Source organism: Phoenix dactylifera, chromosome 9, assembly GCF_051530095.1.
Source record: "Phoenix dactylifera cultivar Ajwa chromosome 9, Ajwa_hap1_PhDact_Kaust_v1.1, whole genome shotgun sequence".
In the NCBI taxonomy this organism is placed as follows: Eukaryota; Viridiplantae; Streptophyta; class Magnoliopsida; order Arecales; family Arecaceae; genus Phoenix; species Phoenix dactylifera.
The window spans coordinates 23,665,441-23,693,104 of record NC_143198.1 but is presented as its reverse complement, the minus strand read 5'-3'; the positions used below and the strand labels follow the sequence as shown (position 1 = coordinate 23,693,104).

The 27,664-nt window shown below is 36.7% G+C and overlaps 1 protein-coding gene across 2 annotated transcripts; it reads left to right on the top strand.

Moving 5' to 3' along the window:
* Positions 1-383: 383 nt before the first annotated feature.
* LOC103714771 (myosin-1-like) lies at positions 384-27,487 on the top strand. 2 transcript variants are annotated; one of them, XM_008802174.6, is made up of 25 exons: positions 384-607; positions 744-1,332; positions 8,137-8,238; positions 8,321-8,464; positions 8,564-8,714; positions 8,831-8,858; positions 8,990-9,155; positions 9,253-9,316; positions 9,435-9,448; positions 9,530-9,614; positions 10,216-10,319; positions 10,452-10,590; positions 10,723-10,841; positions 10,932-11,084; positions 11,177-11,266; positions 16,680-16,757; positions 17,692-17,850; positions 18,545-18,748; positions 21,798-22,003; positions 22,093-22,228; positions 23,841-23,970; positions 24,263-24,409; positions 24,504-24,619; positions 25,483-25,695; positions 26,487-27,487. In XM_008802174.6, the coding sequence occupies exons 2-25, from the start codon at positions 868-870 to the stop codon at positions 27,015-27,017; spliced, it is 3,744 nt and encodes a 1,247-aa protein (XP_008800396.4). In that variant the 5' UTR covers positions 384-607; positions 744-867; the 3' UTR covers positions 27,018-27,487. The 2 variants fall into 2 exon arrangements, with proteins under 2 accessions (XP_008800396.4, XP_088560597.2); XM_088704471.2 differs by having other exon boundaries at positions 9,432-9,448.
* The last annotated feature ends 177 nt before the right edge of the window (positions 27,488-27,664 follow it).

The window sequence follows — 27,664 nt, the reverse complement described above, 5'->3', positions numbered from 1 at the left end:
ATCCAGGCTAATTAGGCTTTTTTAAATGAAGCATTTTTAAATGAGGGACGATGGCCGTGTACTTGGGAGGGTAAATTGGTTATTTCCACCGTGTTAGAGTCGTTGGGTGGAACGTTGGACATCCACTGGAACCCCTAACATCGAACGGTTTAAACGGAGCTCGTTAAGAACGAGACCACAGAAGTGCCCTCCCTTTTGCCTCCAAATCAACAAAAGTGCCCTCTCATCGGAAAAGCCACAACACGTCTTACGATACGGAGTGGCTCCAAATGTAATTGTTTTTGAATTGAAGGTCTTTTTGATCTTACGGGAGATTTTTCTCTTTAATAATCCAGAGAAATCTAGACATCTATTTAAAACGGGCAACGGTGGGTCCCCTCTTCGGAAATTTGAATTTCCGGCGAAGCAAGCCCTAATTTTCCTTCCAAGGGAGCGCTTTCTAGTCCCCACCTCCAACGGACGGCAGAAATTAGGGCCAGGGTTTCGATTTTGGATCAATGTCACCTCTGTTACGCTCTCCTCTCTTCATATGAGAAGCTTTCTTGTGCAGGCTTTCTTCAAAGATTGCGGCTTTTTAGTCTCTTTGCCGATTCCAATCATTACTCAGGTTCTTTGCGATTTGGAATTTTAATTTGATGACTTATTTGTTTGTTTTGCAGTGCGGAAACTGTAAGACTTTTCTACTTCTAATTTTTAACTCTGATTAATTGAGAAAGGATTTCTTTTCCCTTTTGGAACTGTAGGAAATTTGCGTTTTTGAGTTGAATATTGGAGGAACTGGAGGAATGATTTGGTTTTGATGATGCTTGATTGAGGAATTTAGGGGTTTTCCTGTTAGTGCGGTGAATTAGGGGTTTAAGAGTCACGATGTCAGCTGCCATGGTGGCTCGGAGCTCGCTGGAGTTGATGCTTGACACCATCCGGCAGAGGGATGAGCGGCCAAAAGATGCACCACCGGCATTGCCTGTTCGTCCCACCTCAAGAGGCCGGCTGCCCTCATCGAGAAGGTCACTGCCCGTCAAGTTTAAGCTCGAAAGTGGTCCACCCAAAATTTTGCTGGACTCTGTAAAGAAGGAAGAGAACATAGAGCGCCAGCCTTTGATGGAAGATAAGGGGGTGCTGTTCAAAGGTGGGATTTTTGGAAGCAAGCGGATAGCTAAGGTGGAACAGCCAGAAGAATCTCCATATGCTAAGATGCCAGAGTTAGAGAGCTGCGAGGAAAGAGAGGATCAATCTGATAGTTTAGACTCTTCTGCTGCACCCTCGCCTTTGGAAACTTCACTGGAAGAGAAGTTAGGGTGGGGGGACACCATCAATTGGGTCCTAAAGAAGGTAACAAGGCTTAAATTTCAATTTTTTTTGTTGGATGTATTTTCTTTGTATATACTAGATAGTGGTAACTTCTTTCTTTTCATTGGAAGAAAAGGGTCAGCACACTTAGTTTCTTATGTTGGTAAACATGAACATGAAAGAATGGTGGCCTTGTGGGAATGTACATGGAGTAAATTAACTTCCACTGTATTGGAATTAATGGTATTTGCGGGCATTAGAACATTACTGTACCATGTTACTTTAGCTCTGAACATAATATTACTGTTTCTTTTTCCGTTAATCATTTAATTGAAGTATTAAACAATGTTAGAAGTAACATGTGATAGTTCTATAATTGCCATATTGCCAATATGTAAGTTTGTTGAAATCTTCTACCTAGCATGCCCCACCTACGCTCTAGCCTTCTTCCCACACTTGCTTTAGGATGCTATTTTCCACATTTACCTGGTTCACTGGTTTGCTTAGTTTAGATTCAGAGCCATTTCACGTACTTCACTTATTTTGAATGAATACTTTCACTTGGAGTAAGACAAAAAATCTTTTTCCTTAATTTGTAGTATTTTAAAATCAAAAATTATTTTCTTCAAAGTTTTACCTTTAGCATGATTTTTATTCATCAATATAATTAGATATACTATCTCCTGAGACAACATGTTTATTTGATGGCAAATCTCAAGTAAAATTAAGATGTCGCTTAAATCTTTGCCTAAAGCTGACAATAGTGATGATTGATTATATGGTCTACCTCGTGTTAAATATCACATGTTTGTCTAAGGATGAACTCAATTTTGAGATAAATATTTTAATCTGTGAATCCTTTGCAACTATTGGGGGGCATTAAGGAATTGCAACTCACCAAGAGCTTGATGTCTGGCCATTAAAGGGCTTGGTTGCAAATAATTCATATGTTCCAACTCTAGTCTTCTAAAGCTAATTGCCTAGCAATAATTTGGACCAAGGGTGCTTAAGTCGTTGTTTCTCTTCCATAACCTTGTGTGAAAACTCGGTACGTATAACTTCCTGTCTTCCTTCCAATTTGACTCAGTACAGAAATATCACAACTTATATCTGCACTTTGTTACTGAAGATCATTTAAATTGTTTACTTCTGGAATACCATTGGAACTGTACTTTGGTACAACTCAATGATATGTTTTAGAATCTTCCTGGAACATCTATCTCTCTCTATCTATATCTGTCTATCTATCTATACATATATGTATATATATAGGTGCACACACATATATATGTATCACATGTATATATCATCAGCAAAATTGCCTTTAAAGAGAAGCATCAGTCAAGTAAGTAATTGTTCTTGTTAAGACCATAGCTTAGATATGGAGGGCTAATGTTAGGTTGAGGTCAGAATTAGAAATAGGCTTTAGTCTGGTCGTATTTTCTCTTGCTATCAGATTATGTTTAAGTCGTCAGTATTATTTTGATTTATTTTTTTCCTTCTTCTTAAACAAAGGATTGGTAGGGTACTTTTAATCATTGGTGCATTATTTTCAGTAAATTCAGGTCAGAATATGATATGAGGATGACTTACATAGTTTATTGTGAAATATTTTAATCGTAGCATTCACAAGTTGACTTCTTGCTCTTTCTAATTGATAAGTTGGAAACTTAATTTTAATATACATCAGAAAAGCAAAGGCATACATTTTTTTTTTACAATTTCAGCAGCCATTCTGAGTGAGAAATCTTAATAAATTGGTTAGCACATTGAAAACTAATTTAAACTTGACTCTGCATATGAGAACTAAAATTATTTGTGAGCTTTCATTTTGAGAGGGAATTCTTGGAAATTTGAAATTTAATTACACTATTTCATTTTGAGGATTGATATTGAGGTTGTCCTATGTCGACTTGGTAGATTTGCAAAAGCTCCTTGTGAGGTTCCTTCATAAAGGGCTTTGAATTGGAAAAATTTTCTTGAGGGAGGTTATCTTAGGAGAAACAGCTGTGCAACCATTGGAATGTTATTTTATTTTCTCGCCAAGTGTAGTATGTATTTAAGACATCCAGAAGTTAGTTATGCAACATCCAGAGATGACTCATTAAGGTCATTAGTTGAGAGAAAATCTTATGTTGATTCTATTCCATTCTTTGTTGGCGAACATGTCATTGAAAATCAAATGTTTAGTTGAGATGGAGCTTAATGCTTTGGAGGTCAAGATTGTTGTTGTGGGAGAGAGGCTCTAGATTTGTGCCATTAAGATGCCACCTCATGGTAGGCTCAATAATATTGGTCCGAGTAGTGACAAAACACGTCACCCAACGGTGCAACAACAAGTTGAATATCTATGTTGGCACTTGGGAAGCATCATAAGCCAGGGAGCTGCCATGACAATAATATTGGAATGAAAGTGGATGCAAGATATTAACCTGGAGACAATGATAATCCAGATATTAAGTACAAACATATTGTTGAACCCAAAAAAGAGAGGATACAAAAAATCTTAAAGGGATCACACAATGAAACTAGGCCAGATCAAAGCTCTCACAGCTTAAGGAATGCAAAGGATAGAGAATAAGTTGGTTTGGAAGGTCAATGGTGGACTTTTTAGTCAACATGCAGTACAACAAGGTTGGGATAATTCAAAACCAAGGTTTGCCGAACTGGTAGCGGGGCTCGTACTGGCTAGTGACTGATTTGGTACAGTACTATATTGAGTCAGGGCATACCGAACTAGGAGGAAGGAGAGGGAGAGGGAGGAAGAGGGGGAGAGGTGCATGGGAGGGAGAGAGAGAGGGCTTATGGAGAGGGGGGAGAGGGAGAAGGAGAGGGAGGGAGGGGGGAGAGAAAGGGTGGGGGGATCTAAGAGAGGGAGAGCGAGAGAAGGAGAGGGAGGGAGGGAGGGAGAAGGGAGATGGGGGCTTACCTTGGTACTGGTCGGTGTCAATCGGCATCCAAGAGGGAGGAAAGAGAGTGCGAGTGAGCGAGAATAAAGACCAAGCGCTCTCTAGAATCTTTGGTCGAATGTTGGTGGAGGATTATAAAGTGAACTAACTCACCCAACCATCTTGATTTAGTGTTGGTTCGGTTAGATATGGGCAGCACTGTCCGGTTTGGGTCAGTTTAGTGGATGTTTGTTTAGAACAAATGGAATAAATATGATAGAACCTCAAAGAAAATCAAGGAAAAGGATGTTGAGAAGGTAAAATAGTGAGAATAAGTTATATTATGCGAGAAAAGGCTTCATAATGAATTGGGGCATTAGAGGAGATATGGAGGCAGCTTGAAGTCAATTTGATTTTGGAGAACAATAAGACCTTTGTAAAGAATGGTGACCTATCAAAAATGGGACAATGCTGATCAACTGGACCACTTTTTGGTAAGAAAGGAAACACATCCTTTTATATGTGGTTGTCATGAACTTGTATGCCGGAAGATATTGTGAGAAAATTGATTTTTTTTTATTGTTCAGTGATTAGTCAAGCAACTTTGTGAAACTTAGATCTTCGGTCACCTTTTGAGTATTGGAGGCAAGAGTTCGAGGGAGAAGATCGAAAGCCCCAAACGAATACCAAAGTCCAATGGCTTTCTAGTTGGCGAAACATTGTTTGGATTTTTAGAACTTAAATGTTATTATCTACATCATCAGCAAAGTCTATGCAATTACCTACCATAGGAGTTATGGATATTGGGAGCTAATTATTTAGATAGAGAAATATTTGGATAATCATTAAAGACATTATGTGCCGTCTAACCAAGGAGATCTAACCAAAAAGAAAAAATTCTAGAGATTGAAGCTTATGCATAACTTATTAACATGCATTGATTATGAATGACCTCTATTATGAGTTGGGGATAATAGACAATTTTGGGTGCTGAATTAATTGTGCCATCTTGATAATTTATTTATTTGAGTTCCTCACCCAAAAAGACTAGCTAGAAGGTATTATTTGAGTTCCTTAGTCCTGTGTAAGTACTCAAGATCTACTTAGTGCATAGTCGATGTGGAACTATACACATGCCTGCATACCTAGAACCTACCTAGTGCATAGCTGATATGGGACTAAACAATGCCTGCATGCGTCCTCACAGTGAGCTTAATCATTTTATTAGGTTGGAGGTCACAAAGTGCAAAGATGGCCTTTTTCCTTTTAAAGAACAATATGCCAAGAAAATTCTTACAAAGTTTAACATGCACCAAACTTCAAGCCCATGGCTACTCCAATGGAGCAAAATCTCAAATTGAGAGTTGATGTTGGAAGGAGCTAAAGGATCCTCATATTTGTTGGATGTTTGTTGGGGCCTAAAGGGCCCTCAAGTAGGTGGGAAGTCTCTTTTCCGGTGGGTGCTATTAGCCAATTCATTTAGAAGGCTAGAAAGCCTCATCTTGAGGCAGCTAAGAGGATATTTTGGTATCTAAAACACACTTTATCATATGATTTGTTTTACAAAAAGATGTACTGTTTATTTTAAGTGGCTTCAATAATGCGGATTTGGCTGGTGATCCATTTATAAGGCGATTCATGGCAGGTAATATTTTTAGCACTGGATTGACAATGGTTTCTTGGTGCAACAAGAAGCAACCTACTAAAGCACTATCAAGCACCGAGGCAAAGTATAATGTGGATACACTAGCTGCAAAAGAGGGCATTTGGTTAAGAGGCTTATGGAAGATATTTTTCATCCTATAAACAAATTGGTGGAGATTGGTTGCGACAACTTTAGCACTATCCAATTGGCTTTTAATCCTACAGTCCATGCTCTTACAAAGCACATAGAAGTTCATTATCATTTTATTAGAATGAAGGTGTTGGAAGAAGTTGATCTTGTCAGGATGGACACTAGTGACCAAGTAGCTGATATTTTCACCAAAGCTTCGTTCAAGGAAAAAATTGAATAGTTTTTAGCCATGTTAGGTTTGATTTCTGAAGTTGCCATAAGGGAGAGTGTTGAATTAATTATGCCAACTTGGTAATGTTCCTTTTGGAGTTTATTTATCAATACTACTCTTTTAGGGCTTTGAAGTTTATTTTGTGGTCAATGTCTTTTAGAGTTTTTTACGTGTCTCTTGGAACCTTGTGTATTGCATTAAATGTTAATACATGTGAAGGGTCATAACTAGTCCATATGAAGGTAAACCTTTCATTTGATGCATAAAGAGTGTTATCCAAAAGTGTCTCATTGGTTCCACTTAATAGGAGGTGGTGTTTGGTTTTTGCTCTCCACATTCTCTTTCACTTTGTTTCTTTTCTCTTCGATCCTGCAAGGGTAGCTAAGTATGCTACACTAGGGGGAATGATGCCTTACACTCTCCATATTGGGATGCAACTCATTTACCTAATTCATTGCCTTTTGAAGCTTTATCTTATGTCAAGGAAGTGAAAGAAAGTTGACACATTAGCAACAAGCACATGAAAGCTACAATTTTATGGTGGTGAGTCATCTGTCAAAGGTAAAACTACCACTGTCATATTGAAGCCTTTGCGATGTGCCTTGCTAGTTAATCCTTGCACTTTTATTTCGAGAAGCTTGAGGAACTGGGTTAGATGATGGCAAAAGGACTACTACTGGGGGCAACATCTGTTGTGCCTGTATTGGGCTCTGTACTAGTTGCTCGGTGGCATGGGTCGGTACAGCCCTGGGCCGTGTCGTGGCAGCCCAGTACCGACACAGTAGAGGTGGGGGAGAGGGAGAACGAGAGAGAGAAAAAGAGAGAGAGAGCAGAGGAGGGAGGGAGAGGGAGAGGAAGGAAGAGAGGCTGGCTGGTGGAAGCCGGAGAGCCTCTGCGGGAAGGAGGCAGAGGCCGGGGAGATGCAAAGGGGGGGCTCCGCCTTCAGTCCCTTGTTTTGTTTGAAATAGGGGCCCATAAGGGGGCCCTTTTATTTTTGCAGATTTTAAGTTGAATGCGGCAAATTCATTTTCAATTTTAAAAAAAGATTAAGTGAAGTCGGCAATGGGTTTGCCGACTTCAACTTAAAATCCGCAAAAATAAAAGAGGCCGCCTTTGGGCCCTTATTTCGAACAAAATAGGAGACCAGAGGCAGAGCCCTGCCTCCGCGTCTTTCCAGCCTCTGCCTCCTCCACACGGAGGCTCTCCGGCCTCTCTTCCTTTCTCTCCCTCTCCCTCTCCCTCCCTCCCCCGCTCTCTCTCTCTCTCTCTCTCTCTCTCTCTTTTTCTCTTTTTCCATCTCCTTCTCCCCCTCCGGCAACCGCGTCTCGGTTTCTTTGTCGGAACCGTTCCGGTCCGCCGCTAGTACGGCTCAGGACGCTCCGAACCGAGTGGTTCGGGATGGTTCTGCTGACCATGATTGGGGGTGCTAAACTCAAGATATACAATTATAGTGTGCTATGGTCCGCTAATGTACTACATGAGCTCTAGTAAATAAAATGGATAAAATTATAAAGTACAATTGTGCAAGCAATAACTCTTGTAAAAACATAATGTTACTGCCAATATAAATAAGAAACATTATGCATTTTCTGTATTTTTCACTTTTAATTTGCATTTTGATGCAGAAAAGGACTTATTATGTCCCATTATTTCACAAACATTCAATAGTCTAAGCCAATTAATAAATCAGAACTTGTGAAGGTCTATAATGCTGATCATGCATTTCTTGATGCTGATTTGTATTTGTTTTTTGAATGGCTCATGTTTTATAAGTATAGTACTGGTGGTTTTGAACTACAAAGCTAAATAAATATCCGTTGCAAATGCTCCTAATTAACTTTTAATACCACAGTCTGAATGGCTTTAAATTTTTTGTCTCCAGATTTCATCTTCATTACTTTCAACTGAAACTGCTTTGACTCATTCACAGATGTTTGTCTCTTTTGTTTCAGAAAATGCGGGTTTGGTGCTGCCTTCCAGATTCTAAGTGGGAGTTAGGGAAGATTCATTCAATTTCTGGAGGCGATGCTAATGTTCTGCTGTCTGATGGCAAAGTGAGGTTTTAAGTTTATCTGTTCCTTGATAAGCATTCAGATTAGTGGCATTTATGTACTTATTTAAAATTATTCTGCTCAGGTTCTGACAATTTCTGTAGAAAATCTCTTGCCGGCAAACCCAGACATCCTTGATGGTGTGCATGATCTTATACAACTCAGTTACTTAAATGAGCCCTCAGTTCTTCAGAATCTTCAGTACAGATATTCTCGTGATTTGGTTTATGTAAGCATTATATCTAAAAGACTTTTGCTGCTTGTCATCTTGCACCATTCAGTTTTTGCATGCGTTTATTGATTTGCTTAATTCCTCTCCTTTCTGTAGACCAAAGCTGGGCCTGTTTTGGTTGCAGTTAATCCTTTTAAAAAGGTTCCTCTATATGGAAATGATTTTGTTGCTGCTTATAGGCAGAAACTTATGGACAGTCCACATGTCTATGCAATAGCAGATACTGCCTACAATGAAATGATGAGAGGTGGAAGAATATTTTCCTTGAAAATTCTGTAGTTCTATGAATTCTAGTGTACTTCTAAGTCTTTATACATGAACTTTTATGTAAGTATTTAAAATATCTTCTTGTGGATCCTGCAGATGGAGTAAATCAATCTATCATCATAAGGTAAACTTTTTTTGTTTAGTATTCAAATACAATCATGCTATTAAATTACTTGTCTGCTTTTCTGATAGATTCATGATTTGCATGTACATTTTAGTTAGATTACTTTGTTGATAGAACTTATTTTGAATCAGTGGTGAAAGTGGAGCTGGAAAAACTGAAACAGCAAAAATTGCAATGCAATACCTTGCTGCTCTTGGGGGTGGCAGTGGGATAGAGTATGAGATTCTGCACACAAACACGATTCTGGAATCATTTGGAAATGCAAAAACTTCGAGAAATAACAATTCTAGCCGTTTTGTGAGTTCACCTTGCATGTTGAATTTCTCAAGTTGTACTTTGGAGTTGAAGTTATCTGCTGAATGACCTACAATGTATTTTCTCTGATGCGATGCAGGGGAAACTGATTGGAATACATTTCAGCTCTGCTGGAAAAATTTGTGGTGCCAATATCCAAACTTGTAAGGATATTTTTGTAAATTGTTGCATCTTTTCAGATGTATTTAGATAATTTCCATAATCATTCACCTAAACTGATAAGTTTCATTTGCTATGTCCTGTTCATCAAACACCAAGCAGTTCTACTCGAAAAGGTATTAACCTGACAATTAATATTTAACCTATATGCTTTGTGCTGTTCCAGAGATTAAATACTTTATATATTGTTTAAGCAGTCAAGGGTGGTTCAGAGAGCGACAGGGGAAAGATCGTACCATGTTTTCTATCAACTTTGTGCAGGAGCTCCTCCCCATCTTAAAGGTGGTTATGTTGTTATATTAATTGTTGTCACTGTTAATGGGTTTTACTTAGTGTAAAGACTCTAAACACAACTGTTTGTGTCTTTTTTATGCCGTTTCATCCAATTGGTATTTCTATGACGCTTGAAAAAAATGTAGCAATTATGCAAATTGTGGTTATGTCTGATGTAAAAATTCATGAAAAGAGGTGCATCCAAATCTTCCTCCCATGAGGGATCTAGATTTCATCTTATGTTTATGTTTTACTGGACGGATTATTGTCATATTGTTCTTCATATGAAGCACACATTCCTTGAAAATATTAACTCGTAGTTACTGTATTACAACTGGTTTAAAGGGTGACTCAATTGTAGCTACTGTTTTCTGCAGTTTTGTTTTGGAATTCATTCTTCCGAGCTCAGTAATCTAATTTTTTTAATCTTGTAACTTTATGGCACTCCTAAATATTGCTTTCTAGTTAAATATAAGTTTATAACAATATAAACATGCTTTGCACACAAATTCGTGCAAATATATGCATGTACATGCACAGTGCGCACATGCATACTTCATATTAATATGTCCTTCAAGGATATTGACTTTCTTGCATGTCTGCAATACAGAGCAATTGAAGCTAAAAACAGCCAATGAATACGAATATTTAAAGCAAAGTGATTGCATGAGAATCGATGATGTTGATGATGTTCAAAGATTTCAAATGTTGATGGTAATTTTCAAAACAATGTGCTGTCAGACCTATTATCTTTCTGAGGATCTTTATTATTCTTTAAAAACTTTTAGTCACGACACTGATTCTTTCTTTCATTCTTTCTTTTTTCTTTTTTTAACGTATGTCCAGCAAGCCTTGGACACTGCTCAAATCCCTAAGGAAGATCAAGAGAATGCATTTGCTATGCTTGCAGCAGTATTATGGCTGGGTAACATTGACTTCTCAGTAATTGATAATGAAAACCATGTGGAAGTTGTTTTGAGTGAAGGTACTTTTCTTTTTGTTGGTGTAACATTTGTAGGTTTTTGATTTTTTGTTTTTATTATGTCATATATGCTAGTACAAGTTTTCACCTAAGTAGAAATATGAAGTGTTTCTCTTGGCTATACATTCGGTACAGGTGTAGTCAATGCAGCAAATTTGTTGGGCTGCAAAGTTCCTGACTTGATGCTAGCTTTATCGACTCGTAAAATTCGAGCCGGCAATGATGATATTGTTCAAAAGCTTACATTATCACAGGTGCGAAATGTCCTTATGTCTCAGATGCTTTATTTTCTGTTCGGACCACACATATTTGATGAATTTTATGTTTTATTTGTTTCCTTACAGGCGACTGACACCAGGGATGCATTGGCAAAATCAATTTATGCTAGCTTGTTTGACTGGCTTGTAGAACAAATTAACAACTCACTCCAAATGGGAAAATGTCGTACTGGGAGATCCATAAGTATTTTAGATATTTATGGGTTTGAATCCTTTCATGTATGGATCATGGTCGAAAATAACTTATTGATTAGATATTTGATTCTCTTACTCAATCTTTCTTGTTGGGCTAACACTTCATGATATTGCAGAAGAACAGTTTTGAACAATTTTGCATAAACTATGCTAATGAGAGACTACAGCAGCACTTCAATCGACATCTATTCAAAATTGAACAAGAGGTGGCATTTATGTTTATCCATTTACATTTAGTCTAATGCTAAGATTGCATCACATGGACGATACCAGATGGTTCTAAATGCTTGTAGTCAGCTTCTCAAGGACGAATCTTGATAGATTTGTGTATTATTTTATTTATCTTGTTTGACAAAATGTTTTCAATTAAAGTTTCTGTAAGATTCTTCTTTAGATTATGACAAACTTCAGGATGGATCAGAAAATCCTCCATCTATTCCATTGCTTTATATCTTTTAGGTTTCACTTAACTCAGAACGTGAGGTTATTTTAAGCCCTAATTTTTGAAAACCAATAACTTAGATGGAACGTGCTAGTATGTTTAGTTGTAAAGTTCGAGAGTGGTTTTTCTTTTGAATTTTTAATAAGGAAAACTTTAGTGTTTGACAAATGATTGGGGAAAGAGTATGGAAAATGTTGTAGCTGAAAAGAATGAAAAGTGAAGGGGAACAAAGAGAGGAAACGCAACTAGACAATGTTGACTAAGTGCAATATGTCATCTAATTCACAGGGTATACTTGAAATAAGTGTTTACCATAGAGTGAGACAATGTGAAAGAAACTTCCAGAGCAGAAACTTATAGTAATCTGAGAAATTTTTTTAGTATCCTTAATCATAAGTAGCATAGCTTTTGTTTTTATATGGGGAAGACTTTATATATTATCAACAAATTCATGCTGGGGTTATTTCATCAACAAATTTATGTAAGGTACCTATGCTATAGAGTCTTTTAAGTATCCTTCTTTGTAGGTTTCATCATAGTTTCTTAGGCCCTTCGCTCTCCTTTTCTGTTATTCAATTTGTATCGGACCTTTACTTTTTGGTTTTCTTTGCTTTTAATTACAGATGACCATGCTATTATGTTTAGTTATTTCGTCACATTATCCTCTATATATGCAACAACGAAGTTTCCCTAAATGCCCATTGATGTAGGACAGCAATGGGTTAAAACAATTTAAAGCTAAATCTAGCATACATCTGATTTAATATCGTGCAGAAAATCAATCTGCAGTGCCAACAATCCAGTGAAGAATAGCAGCAGAAATAAGAGATAATAGGAGAAAGTAGGAAAGAAACAAAGTGAAATAATGAGAGAAAAAGAAGAAGAAGAAAGAAATAAACAAAACAGGGATAGAAAGAAGGAAGATAACAAAGGCCAAACCTGATCTAAAGAAATCCTTTCATTCATTCAAAATAAATTACATACAATGTTTTTCATTCAACCCTAGTAGACCTTTTTATACACTTTACATGACTCTCCAAGCAAACTAAGACTCTTGATACGCAGGTAATTAATCCCCAAAATATTTTCCAAAAGATAAAACTTGGAATAACACATATTTTTAACTTATGTAGAAGGATACCTAAAACAACTAAAAAATCAAATCCTAATTATTTCATGACTTGTCTAAACCAACATATACATAAGATAGGACTTCTATACCAATTTCACTTAAAAAAGGGCTCTCAAAACCAATTCTAAAATTACCTAAATAAAGTTCTGGAAAATACAGAAAATTGAACTATACTTTTCTTATTCTCCATTATTCGCTTCCGATGCATGGATCTTGATCTCAAAATCTTCATGATATCACTTATAAGCTCGATCCACCATTGAATCTCCTAGATCTGATGATGAAGGCCACACCAAATTTTCTTGCAATCACCCCATTGATTGGTTGGTCTGATGTCTTGCTTGACAATCAACAGATTTTGGATCATACATTTGATGATGATCTTCATTGAATCTAACAAATCAATCATGGATTTTCATATTTCTCGATCTCTGTCATTGCCTTTAGGGTTGTGACTTGATCTCACCATGAGTGCTCTTCATGCATATCTTCATCATTGGGATCTTCTACTTTAAAATAATTAATAGATCGTCATTTGCGAGATTTTCAATCTTCAAGTACAGCATCTTTGCATGATGGATCCCCTATGATAGGTTCTCCATGTGATGAACCCTCAATGTGGGCTCTTCTTGCAATGGTTTTTCAATTTTGCGACTCTTGATATGTGGTTACGTTGCAGGAAGCTTTCCAACTCCTAGTGTCGCTGCAATTGCCTGCAATTTAGCATTTATGGACATCATATCATTACTAATAAGAAATCAATCTAGTGGCCAACTGCTTAAAAATCTTTTTCCATTTTTGACATGTTGATGAAGATCATAGATTTTGAAACTCAAGTCCACATTTGATAACATTACAAACGGGGAAAGAAATGAAGAGAATAGAAAGGGACCAAGAAGAAGAATGAAAGAACAAAGTAGGATCCTTGAGCTCTGATACCAAATTGATGTAGGACAACAAAAGGTTAAAACCAAGGTTCACCGATCCGGTGCCAGGACCTGTACCGGTTAGCAGACGGGTTGGTACGGTACCAATACGGTACCGATTTGGTACTGTACGGACACACGGTATGCTTAGGCATGTTGGTTTCAAACCGAGACCCTTTTTTTGAGTTTTCAAGTTCAATTAATTAGTATTCAATCTTTTTCAACTTTTTCGATGATTTTAAGTTTAATTTGATGTTTATTTATATTTTTTTGATGTTTTTTGGTATTTCTATGATCCTAGTTTAACCTAAATGATACATCTTATTGTTTTAAAGCGATACAAAATATAAAATAATTAGTGAGATGTTGCATGCTATAAGAAGTAACATTAAATATCCTAGAATCAACTAGTGAGATAAAAAATATAAAATAATACAATCAATTACATATATTTAAAGTACAATATATATACCGATATCTAAAATCTTCTTGAGTGGCGATGTCTCTCATAGATATCCGGATCATTAGTATAATTAGGAGGCAGATCAACCCACCTCTCTAACCAAGCGGCGTTGTAGTCTTGCATCCCATAATGAATGCGCTCTGGGTTATAAGCACTCTCGGATTTTTTGCTGAAGGTTTGGCTCTGAGAGGTGTTATTTGGTTGATAAAACGGCCGTGAAGAGGCCTATCCGAATAAGCTGACAGCAAAATCTGATCTGTAAGATGCTTCGAAAGAAGCCTCAGACGCACCATATTTATATCCGTATCCATATAGGTCATAGGCTGTTAGTGGCTGCGGATAATAGGATCCAATATACAACTCGAAACCTGATATATCTATGGATTCTGTTCCACGTGCGAGATCATCTGCAATTGCATCGTATCCTCATAAATAACCTCGAGGAGCCTGTCTCGTATATGCAATCATATCCTTGCGGCTCTACCAGATCGGGCACTGTGGTCCCTATCATGTGTAGCATGCATAAATTGAGACTCATCGGTGATTCAAAGACCACCTTGCAGTTGTGTCTCGTAAACGATGGTCTCTCCTTATTTTGCAAATTTCGAACTATTTTTTGGAGCCCCCCCTCCAAAAAAAAATAGAGAAAATGAGATAGGAGAAAGAAAGCATACCTTATTTAGGCTTGGATCTTTTTTCAATCATGCCGAATCGGTATGATTTTGCAAATTGGGGGGAAGAGAAAGCCGAGAGACACATTACAGAGAAGAAATGTTGGGAAGGCCTCGGGCCTTCCCAACATCTTCTTTTAACAAAAGAAGGAAAGGAGGAGGGGCCTGGTTCCGAACCGAGCTTTGATGCAGTGCAAACCCGACGGTTCGCACTGAGGTCGAACGGAACCGGCCGGTTCCGAACAGTTATGGCCGGTTCGGTTTGGTTCCGACTGGTTCGGAGCTGGTCCTGATTTTAATTGGCGAATCGACTCGATTCCTTACTGGGTCGGCTTGGTACAGGTTGAACCAGACGGTTTGGTCCTGTTCGGCCGACCTTGGTTAAAACATTTTAAAGCTAATTTTATTTAATATTCTCAGAAAATCAATTTATAGTTCCAACAATCCAGTGAAGAAGAATAGTAGTTGAAATAAGGGAGAATGGTAGAACGGAAGTAATAAAGTGAAGTAATAAAAGAAGAAGAAGAAGAAAGATATAGAAAAGAAAATATGGATAGCAAGAAAGGAAGATAAGAAAGGCCAAAGCTGACCTAAAGCAATCCCTTCATTTGTTCAAAACAAATCATGTAAAATGCTTTTGATTCAATCCTAATAAATCCTTTTATAGGCTTTACATGACTTGCTTTCCTAGCAATCTACGACTCTTGATAAGCAAGCAACTAATCCTCAAAATATTTCCTAGAAAAGCAAAATAGGAATAGCACATAATGCTACATAGAAAGATACCTAAAACAACAAAAAATCAAATCCTAGTGATTTCATGACTTGTGCAGCCAACATATACCTAAATTATAACTCTTTTGCACCAATTTCACTTAAAATAGGACTCTAAAACTAATTTAAAAATTACCTAAACAAATATTCCAAAAATACAAAAGACTGAATTATGCTTTTTTTGATTTGCCATCACCCATGTTTGTATTTCTGTTTTTGTTCTATGAAAAACCCTTTTCAACATTCTCTAGTAATTGTCTAACTGAGTCCAATTTATTTCAGATGCTGCAAACCATTCTGGTCAGGCTTGCCCTTCAGTATCCTAGTACATAAAGTATGCTAACCTGAATTTAGACAACAAAAATACATCAAGATAAACAATCATATTCAGTTATATGAAAAAAAGGGTGGATAATTGAGAATCCTTCTGGTCTACATATGAGGAACATGACTTTGGTCACAACGAACTTCTATTCTCTAGTTTTCAATAAGAGACAGATACCCTAAGTATTAGATTTGTTTATGGTGGCAAAAATTATTTTTGTTAATGCTACACCTTTATAATAATACATAACTTGGTTTCAAAATTATCTGATCTTTGATCACCATTCACCAGAGAGAACTCTGGCTTTTTTCTCATCAAATATTCTCAACCGAGCAATGTTCTCAAGTTTATTGTAAATTGTTATGTCTTGATCAGGAAAAATTTAACGTGCTAAGAGTGTACTTAAACCCTGAAATCATTTTGATGATCAAGATGTAAACAATTTACAATAAACTTTAGTGCCTGTAAAACACTATGATATATTGTTGTAGTTAATAGTGTTTTTTTATACATCTCTTCTGGTTTCGTAACTTTAGCAATCTCAGCATCTTACTTGATTGTTCTCGCATAATCTTTCTGACATCTGGTATCACTGCCACCTGTTTATCTGATTGTTATAGTCAATATTAGATGTTCAGTCTGCATATGGTCTGACAATTATCTGCAAAACTCTCCAATGATGTTGGCTCTCTTTTGCTCTCCTCAATCTGTCATCAGGCATTTGTTGATGCAGCCTGGTTGCATGATCTTTTCTGTTCTTTTTTTTTTTTCACTTTTAATTTTACAAGCAGTTTGTGACTGTCTTTGGTGAACATTTTCTTGTATAATTCGGGCATTACATTGTCCATTCTGTAATTCATGTTCTTCATGTCCTTTTTCCTTGCAGGAGTATACAGAAGATGGAATTGACTGGACCAATGTTGAATTTGTCGATAACACTGTTTGTCTAAATCTGTTTGAGAAGGTATCTGTCGTAAATTGCAATCTGTTGTGAAATTGTAGATAAGTAATTCCTGATGTTTTTTCCTTTCTTTCTCAAATTACACGATCAAGGTAGATCTCATGCTTTCTAGTCCTTAAATTTTAAAATCAGGTATATGTTCTCTAGAAATTAGCACAGGCTTCATTTTTGTGTGAGAGAAAATGCTAGAAAGGCCATGACTGAGAATCCCATTGAGTTCTGTTAGCTCTAGGCCCTAAGGTGGTTCCAACAATGTGGTGAATCTGGGGCAATGGTTGGTGGATTCTTGCTGCTGGAGGCCTCCTTCTTGAAGTCTCATTTTATTTTTTGTTTACTTTGACTTAGTCAAGAAATTTGTTTCAAAGCCAGTCCTAACTTGTTGCTTATCATGGTTGTTGATGCCAACGTATTGCCTGACTTGATTTTTCCCCCCTATTTTATTGCCTGACATGATATTTTGTTTCTTGTTTTACATTATTGCATGTATTTATAACTTGAGTTTATTTAATGATGCAAGTCAGATGTTTGACCATAGTCTTCGCATTGGCATATATTTATGTGATTCAAGTGTATCTTTTTTTCATTTTGTATGTCTTTGCATTCTCAGGCTTTGATAATTTCATACTTTGATTTATAAAGCTGACCTGTTGCCAGCAGGATATGTTTTCTGAATTGTATTTATTACAGAACCTTATTGAATATATATTCATCAATAATTCTAAAAAGGTTTTGCCATTATCATGGCTATTTTAAATAAGCATAAGAATAGATGATAATGTTCTTTTGGCATGCAAGCCGGCCTAACAATTGCATAATTGCTATAACATTTTTATGCTTGTCATTCCTGATAATATTAATATGCACTTCTATGATTTCGTATCTTGGACATATCATGTGTTACATGACAATAAGGATCCTTCTTTCTGATGCATGACAGAAACCCCTTGGCCTATTGTCTTTGTTGGATGAAGAGTCAACTTTCCCTAAAGCAACTGATCTGACATTTGCTAACAAGCTCAAGCAGCACCTGAGTGGTAGCCCCTGCTTTAAGGGGGAAAGTGGCGGTGCTTTCAGAATTTGTCATTATGCTGGAGAGGTCAGTAATTATTTGATGTTTATTCTAAGCAGGTCGCGACTAGTTAGTGGGCATTTTTAGTCTGTTTGCAATCATACTCCATATAGTATTATGATTTGGAATTATTAGTGTAATTTACTTGAGAATGTGATACTTCATAAGTTCATAGAGTCATGCTCTTAACTATGTTTATTTTTAGATAATATTGGGCATTTTTCGAAAACATACAGGAGACCACATTTTCAATGCATCAGTATTAACTTAAATTCTGAGTACAACATTGAACATATTCATTTTAAAAATTTCAACTGAGAATAGTTGTTCCATGACCTCCAGAAGCCTAGCTTAACCACATTGGTTCTGCTTTCATTTCTTTGACAATGTTATATCTTATCGGAGAAATTTCTCATGGATGTGGTTAGTTAAGTAAACAATAAAAGGAGTTAGGACAGCTTTAAAGGACATTGCTTAAATAATCAGCTCAAAAATAATAGTGAAGTGGATCAACTGAAGAAAAGTAATACATATTTGAAAGATGTGGATTCAAGTGGTTACAGTTTTGCGTACCTGATATTCTGCAATAATCCCATGTTCTGAAAAATCTCAGATACAGTATGATCCAGTTGACTTTGTGATTATTACAGAGCCACCTTCCATGTTAATACTTTATATTGCAATCAATCAACTTTTCAGTTTAACACTTTAGTAATATCAGGTTTTGTATGACACAAGTGGCTTCTTGGAGAAGAATAGAGACCCACTGCATTCGGATTCTATCGAGCTGCTTTTATCATGTTCTTGTCAACTTCCTCAGCTATTTGCCTCCAATATACTTAGTCAATCTCAGAAGGAATCCAGTCCTTTTCGACAACCAAGTAGGGTTGATTCACAAAAGCAAAGTGTTGGGACAAAATTTAAGGTATTGCCTCATTTAAATACAGATATTTTTTTTTATCATCTGACAAATAAATATTCTCGGCCAGTTATCTTTTTTGTAATTTTATAATTGTGTTATGTATGGGTTACATATAATTAAATCAGGAACAGACCTAACTTTTACTTTCATTTGTGAGTATTAGTGTTATGGAAGGATTGAAGTATTGCATGCTGGGGCCAACTTGGTTCTGGCACATGCATACTGTGCCATACCAGTGCATCACATGCACTCGCATAATAGCATGCCAAGTACTTGCAGGCAGTTGGTACCATGCTAATGCCACCCTGCTGGTAAGGCATTGGCACAATACATGTCATGATGTGCCTTGCTTTTCAGCATTCAAGTTCCTTTTTTAAAGCAAGAGGCATATAACCTATTTAAAGCACATATATTGGGTATTAATTCATTTTGCATTATTGCATTATTCATTCACTTGCTCCATGATTTAAAATCATATCGATTTTCTTTGTTCCATAATTTTCAAAGATCAAATATGAGGTGCTTATGCAGCATGCCAATCTTCAATATTTGATTTGGTTACCGTGTCAATCTTGTTATGATGATTCTTTATTGGAGTTTCCAGCTGGACTGCAAATTCACTGCCAGTCCCTAGAAACATCATCAAATTTTGACCAAGCTTGAAGTTTTTGGTTCCAAGTTCTCAGGGACCTTATGTTCGAGTTCCACTGTAGTTTTCTGCAAGGTTCATCTTCTCTCACTGGTGACTTCTGCTGTCTGTCTGAACCTTGCAGTTTACGTTTGTTTGATTCTCAATTTACTGAACTTGCTCACTTCTGCTCTTTGACATCTTTTTGGCGTTTCTTCGACATTATTGCTAGATTTCTTTGAGCGCTTTATATATTCCATTTTTATCCTATGGTGATATGGGTTCTATTTATGTGGTGTTTTGATGTCATCTACTTCCTCCCTCACATCTCCATTTTGTTTTTCAATCCTATGGTGATATGGGTGCCCTGAGCATTTTATATCTTTTTCTCATCCTTATGTTCTCTTTTAGTCTCAATTTTAATTTTATTGGAGTTTTCTCTATTTCATGAGGCCCAGAAAATGTTCGTTATTTGGTGGTTGTGCCTTGTTGCCCCTCTTTTGTGTACGACATGGTCATAACATCTTGTCTCCTTCACACTGCTGCACTTCACTGGTGGTTTTGAATTTATGATGACCAGCTCATGCATTGATGTTGGATGAGGCCTATGTTACATGGACTCTGGTTTGTGTCGGGTATGGATGTGTCTCTTAAGCATCGGATCCTTTTAATATTTTTAAAATTTCTTCTTAAATCGTGTCAAAGTGTCATACCAATGTCCGTGTTAAAGTGTCAGGTGTGGTTGCTTAAGGCTAAATTAAAGGGTCCATATTACATAGGATGAAACCGCCTCCCCAATTTGGTGTTTAGCTTGCATGACAAGCACGACTCGCGTGATCTAATCATTGTGATTACTAGTGTACATCTTCATGGCTCATGTTCACTGCCTTCTGTTTTCTTCTACAAGCATTTTATTAAGTGTTTTGTGGTCTGTACTCACCATTTAACTTTGATTAGCATGGAATTGATTGGAAAAATTGGTCTTACCTCATGACTGTAACTCTATAATCATTCGTTCAATCTCCTACTTCTAGATAGCTTGTGAGGTCTAAGATCATCTCCTTGAAAATTACAAGTAATTAAGTGGGCCTTAACTTCTAGCGTCTGTGAAACTTTATTTTGCTTAGCAGGGCAAGTGGTCCATCCATTAGTTTTGTTATGATTTGAGATTATTGACATGTGCTCCAAGTTGTTTTACTAGTGTTTGCTCCATCCTCCATGCATGAGTATAATGTTTCTATGATCATTAGCAGTTATACCAACCTTGACACATCTTTTCTCGAAGTTCATCTGAAGATCACTTATCGTGCACCAGCTATATGGTTGCGGCTTCATCTTTGTGTGAGATTCTATGGGCTTGAGCATTGGGATTTGATTAAGTTTATAGTGTTTCTTTATTTGCATTATCTACCTTTTGTCCTACTGTCTTGTCTGCTTCTACCTATGAGATTGCTTTGGCCATATTTTCCTATAGTTTGAACTATATTTCGTTTTGATGTTTCGAGTAATATATCATTCGATTGCCAAACTATAAGGGCTATATTTTGACAAGGAAATTAAGCTTTATCAGTCATCTAGTGAAACCAAGTATCTTGCCTTCTTTTGTATCGATCTTTTAATCTTAGTAGCCAGAATCTTCTACTTAGGATAATGGACCAACTTCAGAATCTTCTTAGAATCTCGAATGTGCACCTGCCTCCTAAGCACTTTCTTGCTAGAAGTATTTCTGAAGTATCTGCTTCCTTGCACTTGCACCCTCTTCCACTCCCACATCTGCTCTCGTCTCTGGCAACTAAGCTTTTAATTTGAGTACTTTCCCTTATATTCCTGTGGGCGAAACCTTGCAAAAAGGATTCCTATACAGATGAGTCCTTGTGATTGGAGTCTTAAGTTGCATAAGAACTTACTTGGCAAAATCTTAGGATGACTATGATTCTTACACATGTCAGGAAATATGTTAAGAAATTATTTCTTTAATTAAGACTATGGTAGGAGTCAAATTAGATATGCCGATGGCCATATTAGTTAAAAATAGTCTTGCTACTTTAATATCTACATAAATGATTCTTACTGGCAACTTAGTCACACAATTTTTTATTCTGTGATAGTTTGATAGCCATGGTTGAAATGCTCTTAGTTAATGCTCAAGTCTTAAAGTGTATAAAAATGTTTAGTTGAAATTGTAACAAATTACTTGATTATCAATAACTCTCATCTGAAAGTAGCAGCCCCAGAACTAAGTTTAATTCAACCATTATGTGAAGACACCAATTTTGCTGTTTTCTCATTGCTTTTATTGCTTCATTTCCTGCCTGCCAAAAAGATCAATGCACATGAAATTAAAATCTGTTGACATGATGAAGGAATTCTTTTCACGAGTTCACTGCATTTTATGTAATTCTGTATTTTGTTGATATGTTTTAGGGTCAATTATTCAAGCTGATGCAGCAATTAGAGAATACTACACCTCACTTTATTAGATGTATTAAGCCAAACAGTAAGCAACTTCCTGGCATGTATCAACATGATCTTGTCGCCGAACAGCTAAGATGCTGTGGAGTACTGGAAGTTGTCCGGATATCAAGGTCAGGCTATCCAACTAGAATGACACACCAGCAATTTGCTGAAAGGTAATCCTTGAATTTCTTCCCAAGCATTCAGAGAAACATTATCATAATATCAATGACGGTTCTTGACGGGCCTTGTATTTCTCATATAGGTACGGATTTCTTCTCTTAGAGAATCTTGCATCTCAGGATCCGCTCAGTGTTTCAGTTGCCATTCTACAACAGTTTAATGTCCCACCTGAGATGTATCAAGTTGGTTACACAAAATTATTTTTCCGCACTGGGCAGGTGATTGTCTTCTCATATACTTCTGATACCTATATTTCCTTTAGTGCTCATTCACATATTTATGCTTGTTAAATTTATACCTTATTGATCAATAGATGTCTTCCCATGAAGCCGGGATGTCTCTGAGGTTATCTTGAACTAGATACCCTTTGCAGTTAAAGAAATTTTAATCACAAACTTGGATAGTTTTTAGATTAATCTATGGCTACTCTTATCCAAGAGACTACTGACATTTGGAATATTGAATATATTTTATATGCCGTAACTACAAATTCCTTTGTTGAATTTTGTATATTAATATTCATTTGCTTTTACTCATGTTTGATACTCAATTCGTGTGACCTGCAACTGTAATAAGTCTTGGGACTTCTTTTTTTCTGAAATGTTGGAACCTTTTCCATATGTCAGATAAAAAATTGCAGTTGATTCTTCTTTAAGTTACCATATCACAGTAGACACCACCAACATGTCTAGCATGGGCTGCCTTTTCTGAAAGCATCATTCATTTCTACAGTGACCTCCATTTCCAATTGTCAGATAAAAAATTGCAGTTGACTTCCTTAAGTTACCATACCACAATAGACATAACCAACATGCCTCAATGAACTAGCATGGGCTGCCTTTTCTGAAATCATCATTCGTTTCTACAGTGATTTTTCTTCCAATGTTGACAAAGCTTTATTATGTGAATGATTTTATTAGCACCTGGATTCTCTGTAACTGGGCATATATTCTGATTAGTGCAAGATGGCTTCATTACTTACATAACTTAAGTCCTTTTCCTCCTCAAAAGCATGTAGTGATTGCAGATACCCCAGAAGCACCTTTCCACTTTACCTTCCTCACTTTAGCAGTAGTGGGGATGCTTTCATCAATCTTTCATCTTTGCTAATTATCATATCCAAGATAGCAAATATGATCATATCAGGGTATCCCTTGGCCGCTGATTATGTTTTGGACCTCATCCATATCTATACCTACTGAAACTGTATTGCTTTCTCTCACCAATTACCACAATATCACCACAAGACAAACACTAGAACATGTCTTAATCTTCCACATGATTTATTCACAAAAAATATATGAAGAAAAGGGGATCTAGCCTGTCCTTAGCATAATCCTTACATCTCAAACCTTCTGCTGCAGAACTACTTCTAATGCTTGACTTTTTCTCGTTGCTGCACCTGTTAGTTTTGTTTTCTTTCTTAACACTTGCTGAATCAATTTGTGTAATAATTACACTTCAAATTAATCAAAACAATGCACATGATATTTTATATATATATATATATATATATATATATATATGCATGTATGTGTTTATGTATCCTTTAAATATTCTTGTCTTAACGGTAAAAAATGACCCCTAGAATTCTTGTTACTTCTCTTTGTGATTGAATAAATGAATCCTCCTTTGCCATTGCTTTTTTACTTCCTAACAAGGACCGAGAAGATTTATATACATCCACAATTTCATTTTTTTAATATATTTTAGTCACTTAACCTTGTACTACCTTGCTTTATTGATCTTCTGGGCTTGGGATTGGTATTTCTGTTTCTGTACTATTCTTTCTATGGATACCTTTTATCTTTGGGCATGTATGATTTGTAGGTTGCTGCATTAGAAGATGTTAGAAACCACACTCTGCAAGGGATTCTTTCGGTTCAGAAAAACTTCCGTGGTCATCAAGCCCGTCGTTATTACCAAGCACTCAAGAAAGGAGTAACTACACTGCAATCATGTAATGCTTGTACATCATATAATATCTCTGATATGCTTTAGATAATCTAATACGCTAACAATTGTTTGAAGGGATCTCTTTTTAATTTTTTTTTCTTTGCCACGTCTTTTTCAAGGACTTCTTTAAGCTATGGAAATTTATGGTTATATCTGTAACATGCCCATTGTTTCCTTTTCTCTTATTTTGCTTAATATCGGTAAAATACTTCATTCCCGTTTTCCAGAAGAATTTCATATGATTGTATCTGAGGGTGTTTCACCTTAATGCCTTCTATTGGAACTGTGTTGTGTAGTTGTCCGAGGTGAAAAAGCAAGGTGTGAATTTGAAGTTTCGAGGAAGAGATGGAAGGCATCTGTTCTCATACAAAAACATGCGAGGCGTCGGATTGCTAGGACAATGTTTGATGACCAGCAGAAGGATATTATACTTTTGCAGTGCGGTAGTGTATTTGCTGCTTGAAAAGAGAGAGTGTGGCCTCTTTATGATTGCAGTGAGTGTTTTTTTTTCTCATTCTCATTTTCTTTCTTTTGCAGTAATTCGTGGGTGGCTGGCAAGGAATTGTTTTGTTCTTCTGCAAAATCAGGAGATGTCAGAGCTCAATCTAGGGAAAGCTAACAAAGATGCAGACAAGGATACTCCAGAAATGAAGGTACTTTATTCTGGCTAATGCTAGGAGTTGAAGATGATGCTATCCATTCTACCTCGATTTTTTTGGCTCTTCAGAGCTAAATGCTGTACCAGAAATATGCAATTCTATGATATATTCATGAAATAAATTACATAAATGCTGTACCAGAAATAAGCAATTCTATGATAGCTTCATCAAATAAATTACATAAGAAATTCTCATGAGACAGTTTAATATGTAGTTACTAAATTCAGTCTCAGCCACAGAATTTAATCTGCAGTCACTAAATTCAATTTGTTGTAATTCACAATGCCCCTAAAGGTCTACTAGCATTGTTTATATCATTTTGTTTCTTTATCTTCAGAAAAAAAAGAAGATAAAATTACATTACATTAAAATTTTTTGTGCAAACACTATTCTTGTGGTGGCTCCATTGTACCAATCTGAGTCAATTTTGGTTGGCAAGAGGGGAAAGCTCAATGAAAGGCACATGAGTTAAGAATTTGCAGACCAGTATGTATAAAAGAAGACGGTTCTGCAAATACTTTGATGGCTATAATAATCTTATCGATCAGTAAGTTTAAAATGGAAATTCTGGGTTGGAATTCTTACGCATTCTCCTGATAACATTGTATCAAAGACCTGGCAATGCAAGTCCTCACATGCTAGATTGTAAGTTTACTTTTCTTTGTACAGCTGCAAGTTCTGTTCTTTAGCAGTGGAAAGCATAGCTGCTGATAAATTCATAATATCCCGTTTAGATCTTTCCAGCACTGCACTTTGGGAGACAGCTAGACGATACATTTGTTCATTTCATATTTCCTATTTGAAAGTTTTATTCTTCTTTTCTTCTAAAGTTGAAACAAAAAATTTCTGACTGTCAGGATACCAATAAGGAGCCCGCTCAGGTGCACCCTTCTGTTTTGGCTGAACTGCAGAGGCGGGTTCTGAAGGCAGAGGCATCATTGAGAGAAAAGGAAGAAGAAAATGCCATCTTAAAACAACAACTTCAACAGTATGAGACGAGATGGTCAGAGTACGAGGCAAAAATGAAGTCTATGGAAGAGACATGGCAGAAACAGCTGACTTCTTTGCAGGTGAGTTTCTAGATTGATTTTCTTTGCACTCCATTATCTCTGAAATTCTCATCAAGATTTTAGAAATGGTGAAAATCCCTTTTTTTGGGTTTGAAATGGTGATATTCATTGTTAATAGATCCCTTTGCGACCATTATTTACTGTTATGGCAGAAATAACCATTATACCCCAGTTAAGCCCCACATATGATTTTCCTTGGGAATAAAACAATGGTTGTCATAACAGTCATCATTAGTTTTTACAGTGGGAAATAATGAATTAATAATAGCAAGATTTGAGTATGTCACTGTCTAGAGTAAATATTGTTTTTGGAGCTGGAATGAGGACAGAATAGTATTATTTGAATTGAAAATGTCATATGCCAGCCCTTATTATATAACAGTTGTTAAAAGTGGACACCAGCCAAAATATAGCGAGTGCTCAAGTATCTCTTATTATATAATGTGATGGAGGGCCTCTAAAATTGTTATAGAAGCAATTATAACAGCCATAAATTTAAACCATGAGTATCTTTAGCTACTATAGTCTCTGAGTAAAATGTATGTTGTGAATTAGTCTGTTACTATGTTGTCCCAACAAACATGTAATGATGTAACCTTAGTTTTCTCTGTAACTGTTAGCTGTCCTTTCTAATCTGCTGACAATTGCTAATCTAGAAAACTGCTTCACTAGATAAATGAATTGCCAACAAACTCTCAACTTTGAATATGGTCCAGTTCATATTTATCTTAAAATCTTTGAAATCCTTTTCTGTAAAACCATGCCCAAATGATCATGCATGTCATTTACAGGTGAGTTTAGCTGCAGCCAAGAAGAGCCTTGCTGCTGATGATATGGCAAGTCACCATGGAAGGCTTGATGCATCACCAGTTCAGCACTCCTATGACTCTGAAGATACCTTATCTGCTGGGACCCGCACACCTGAAGGTACTCCAGCTAAAAAGTTCCATGCTTGTGATGCTGGACTTGGAAGAAATTCTAATGGCACCCGGAGTGCTGTTAGACACCTTGATGCTTCTGATGGTGGACTCGTAAGATATTCTAATGGTGCCCACAGTGCAGTTAGCAACCTTGTAAAGGAGTTTGAGCAGCAGACACAGGTGTTTGAGGATGATGCAGCGTTCCTTGTTGAGGTGAAGTCGAGGCAGTCAGGTTCCAGCATAAACCCAGATGAAGAGCTTCAGAAACTGAAGGGCCGGTTTGGGACCTGGAAGAAGGATTATAAGGTTCGGTTAAGGGAGACAAAAATTGCACTTCAAAAGCTTGGTAGTCCTGAAGAGAAAATGCGGAAGAGATGGTGGGGCAATTGGAGCACAAAATGACAGGAAATATTTTTCTTTAATGAATATTTCCTGTATGACTTTTTCAAGCATGGCAGGCATTTCTTTGGTACGGAGGCATGAAATGAGGGATGGTATTTTGAGCAGAAAGCTGAAGGGATCCTCTATCCTATCTCTGGAGGAAGCGGATTTTATTTGTACTCCCAGTAATATTGTCTGCATGCTTTGTTGCATTCTTCTCTGTGCCTATGGTGTGCATAAGAGGCCTGTATATCTTCCATTTTTCATTGTTATTAGGGGGAATGGTTAAGAACCTATGGCTTAAGAGAGAGATGATCATGTGAGGGGAGAAACTAAAATGTATAGTTTGTTGTATTTAGGGTAATACCAAAGTGTAGAATTTAGACTTCTGGGCATTGTGTCATTCTGGGAAATGATAATGTGTGTTTACATCAAAGATGACAATTTTGAAAGCAAAGAAATTCAAATTTTCTTTTAATTTTTTTCTTTAATTATATCCTCCTTTAAATTCCTTAATCTTATCATAGGATGGGCGCTCACATGTTTGAGTTTTGAATGTTCATCTAGTTTGCCATAAAATTTCTTTTTATGGGCATCATGAACATGGTGCAGTCTTCTAAGAGCTATAATAGGATCAAGTTCAATGAACAGGCGAATATCACTTAAAA

Coding starts and splice junctions, on each gene's coding strand:
- LOC103714771 (XM_088704471.2), top strand. CDS start 868: ATGTCAGCTGCCATGGTGGCTCGGAGCTCGCTGGAGTTGATGCTTGAC. Junction 11,267..16,679: donor TATTCAAAATTGAACAAGAG/GTGGCATTTATG, acceptor TTTTCCTTGCAG/GAGTATACAGAAGATGGAAT. Junction 17,851..18,544: donor TTTGTCATTATGCTGGAGAG/GTCAGTAATTAT, acceptor TAGTAATATCAG/GTTTTGTATGACACAAGTGG.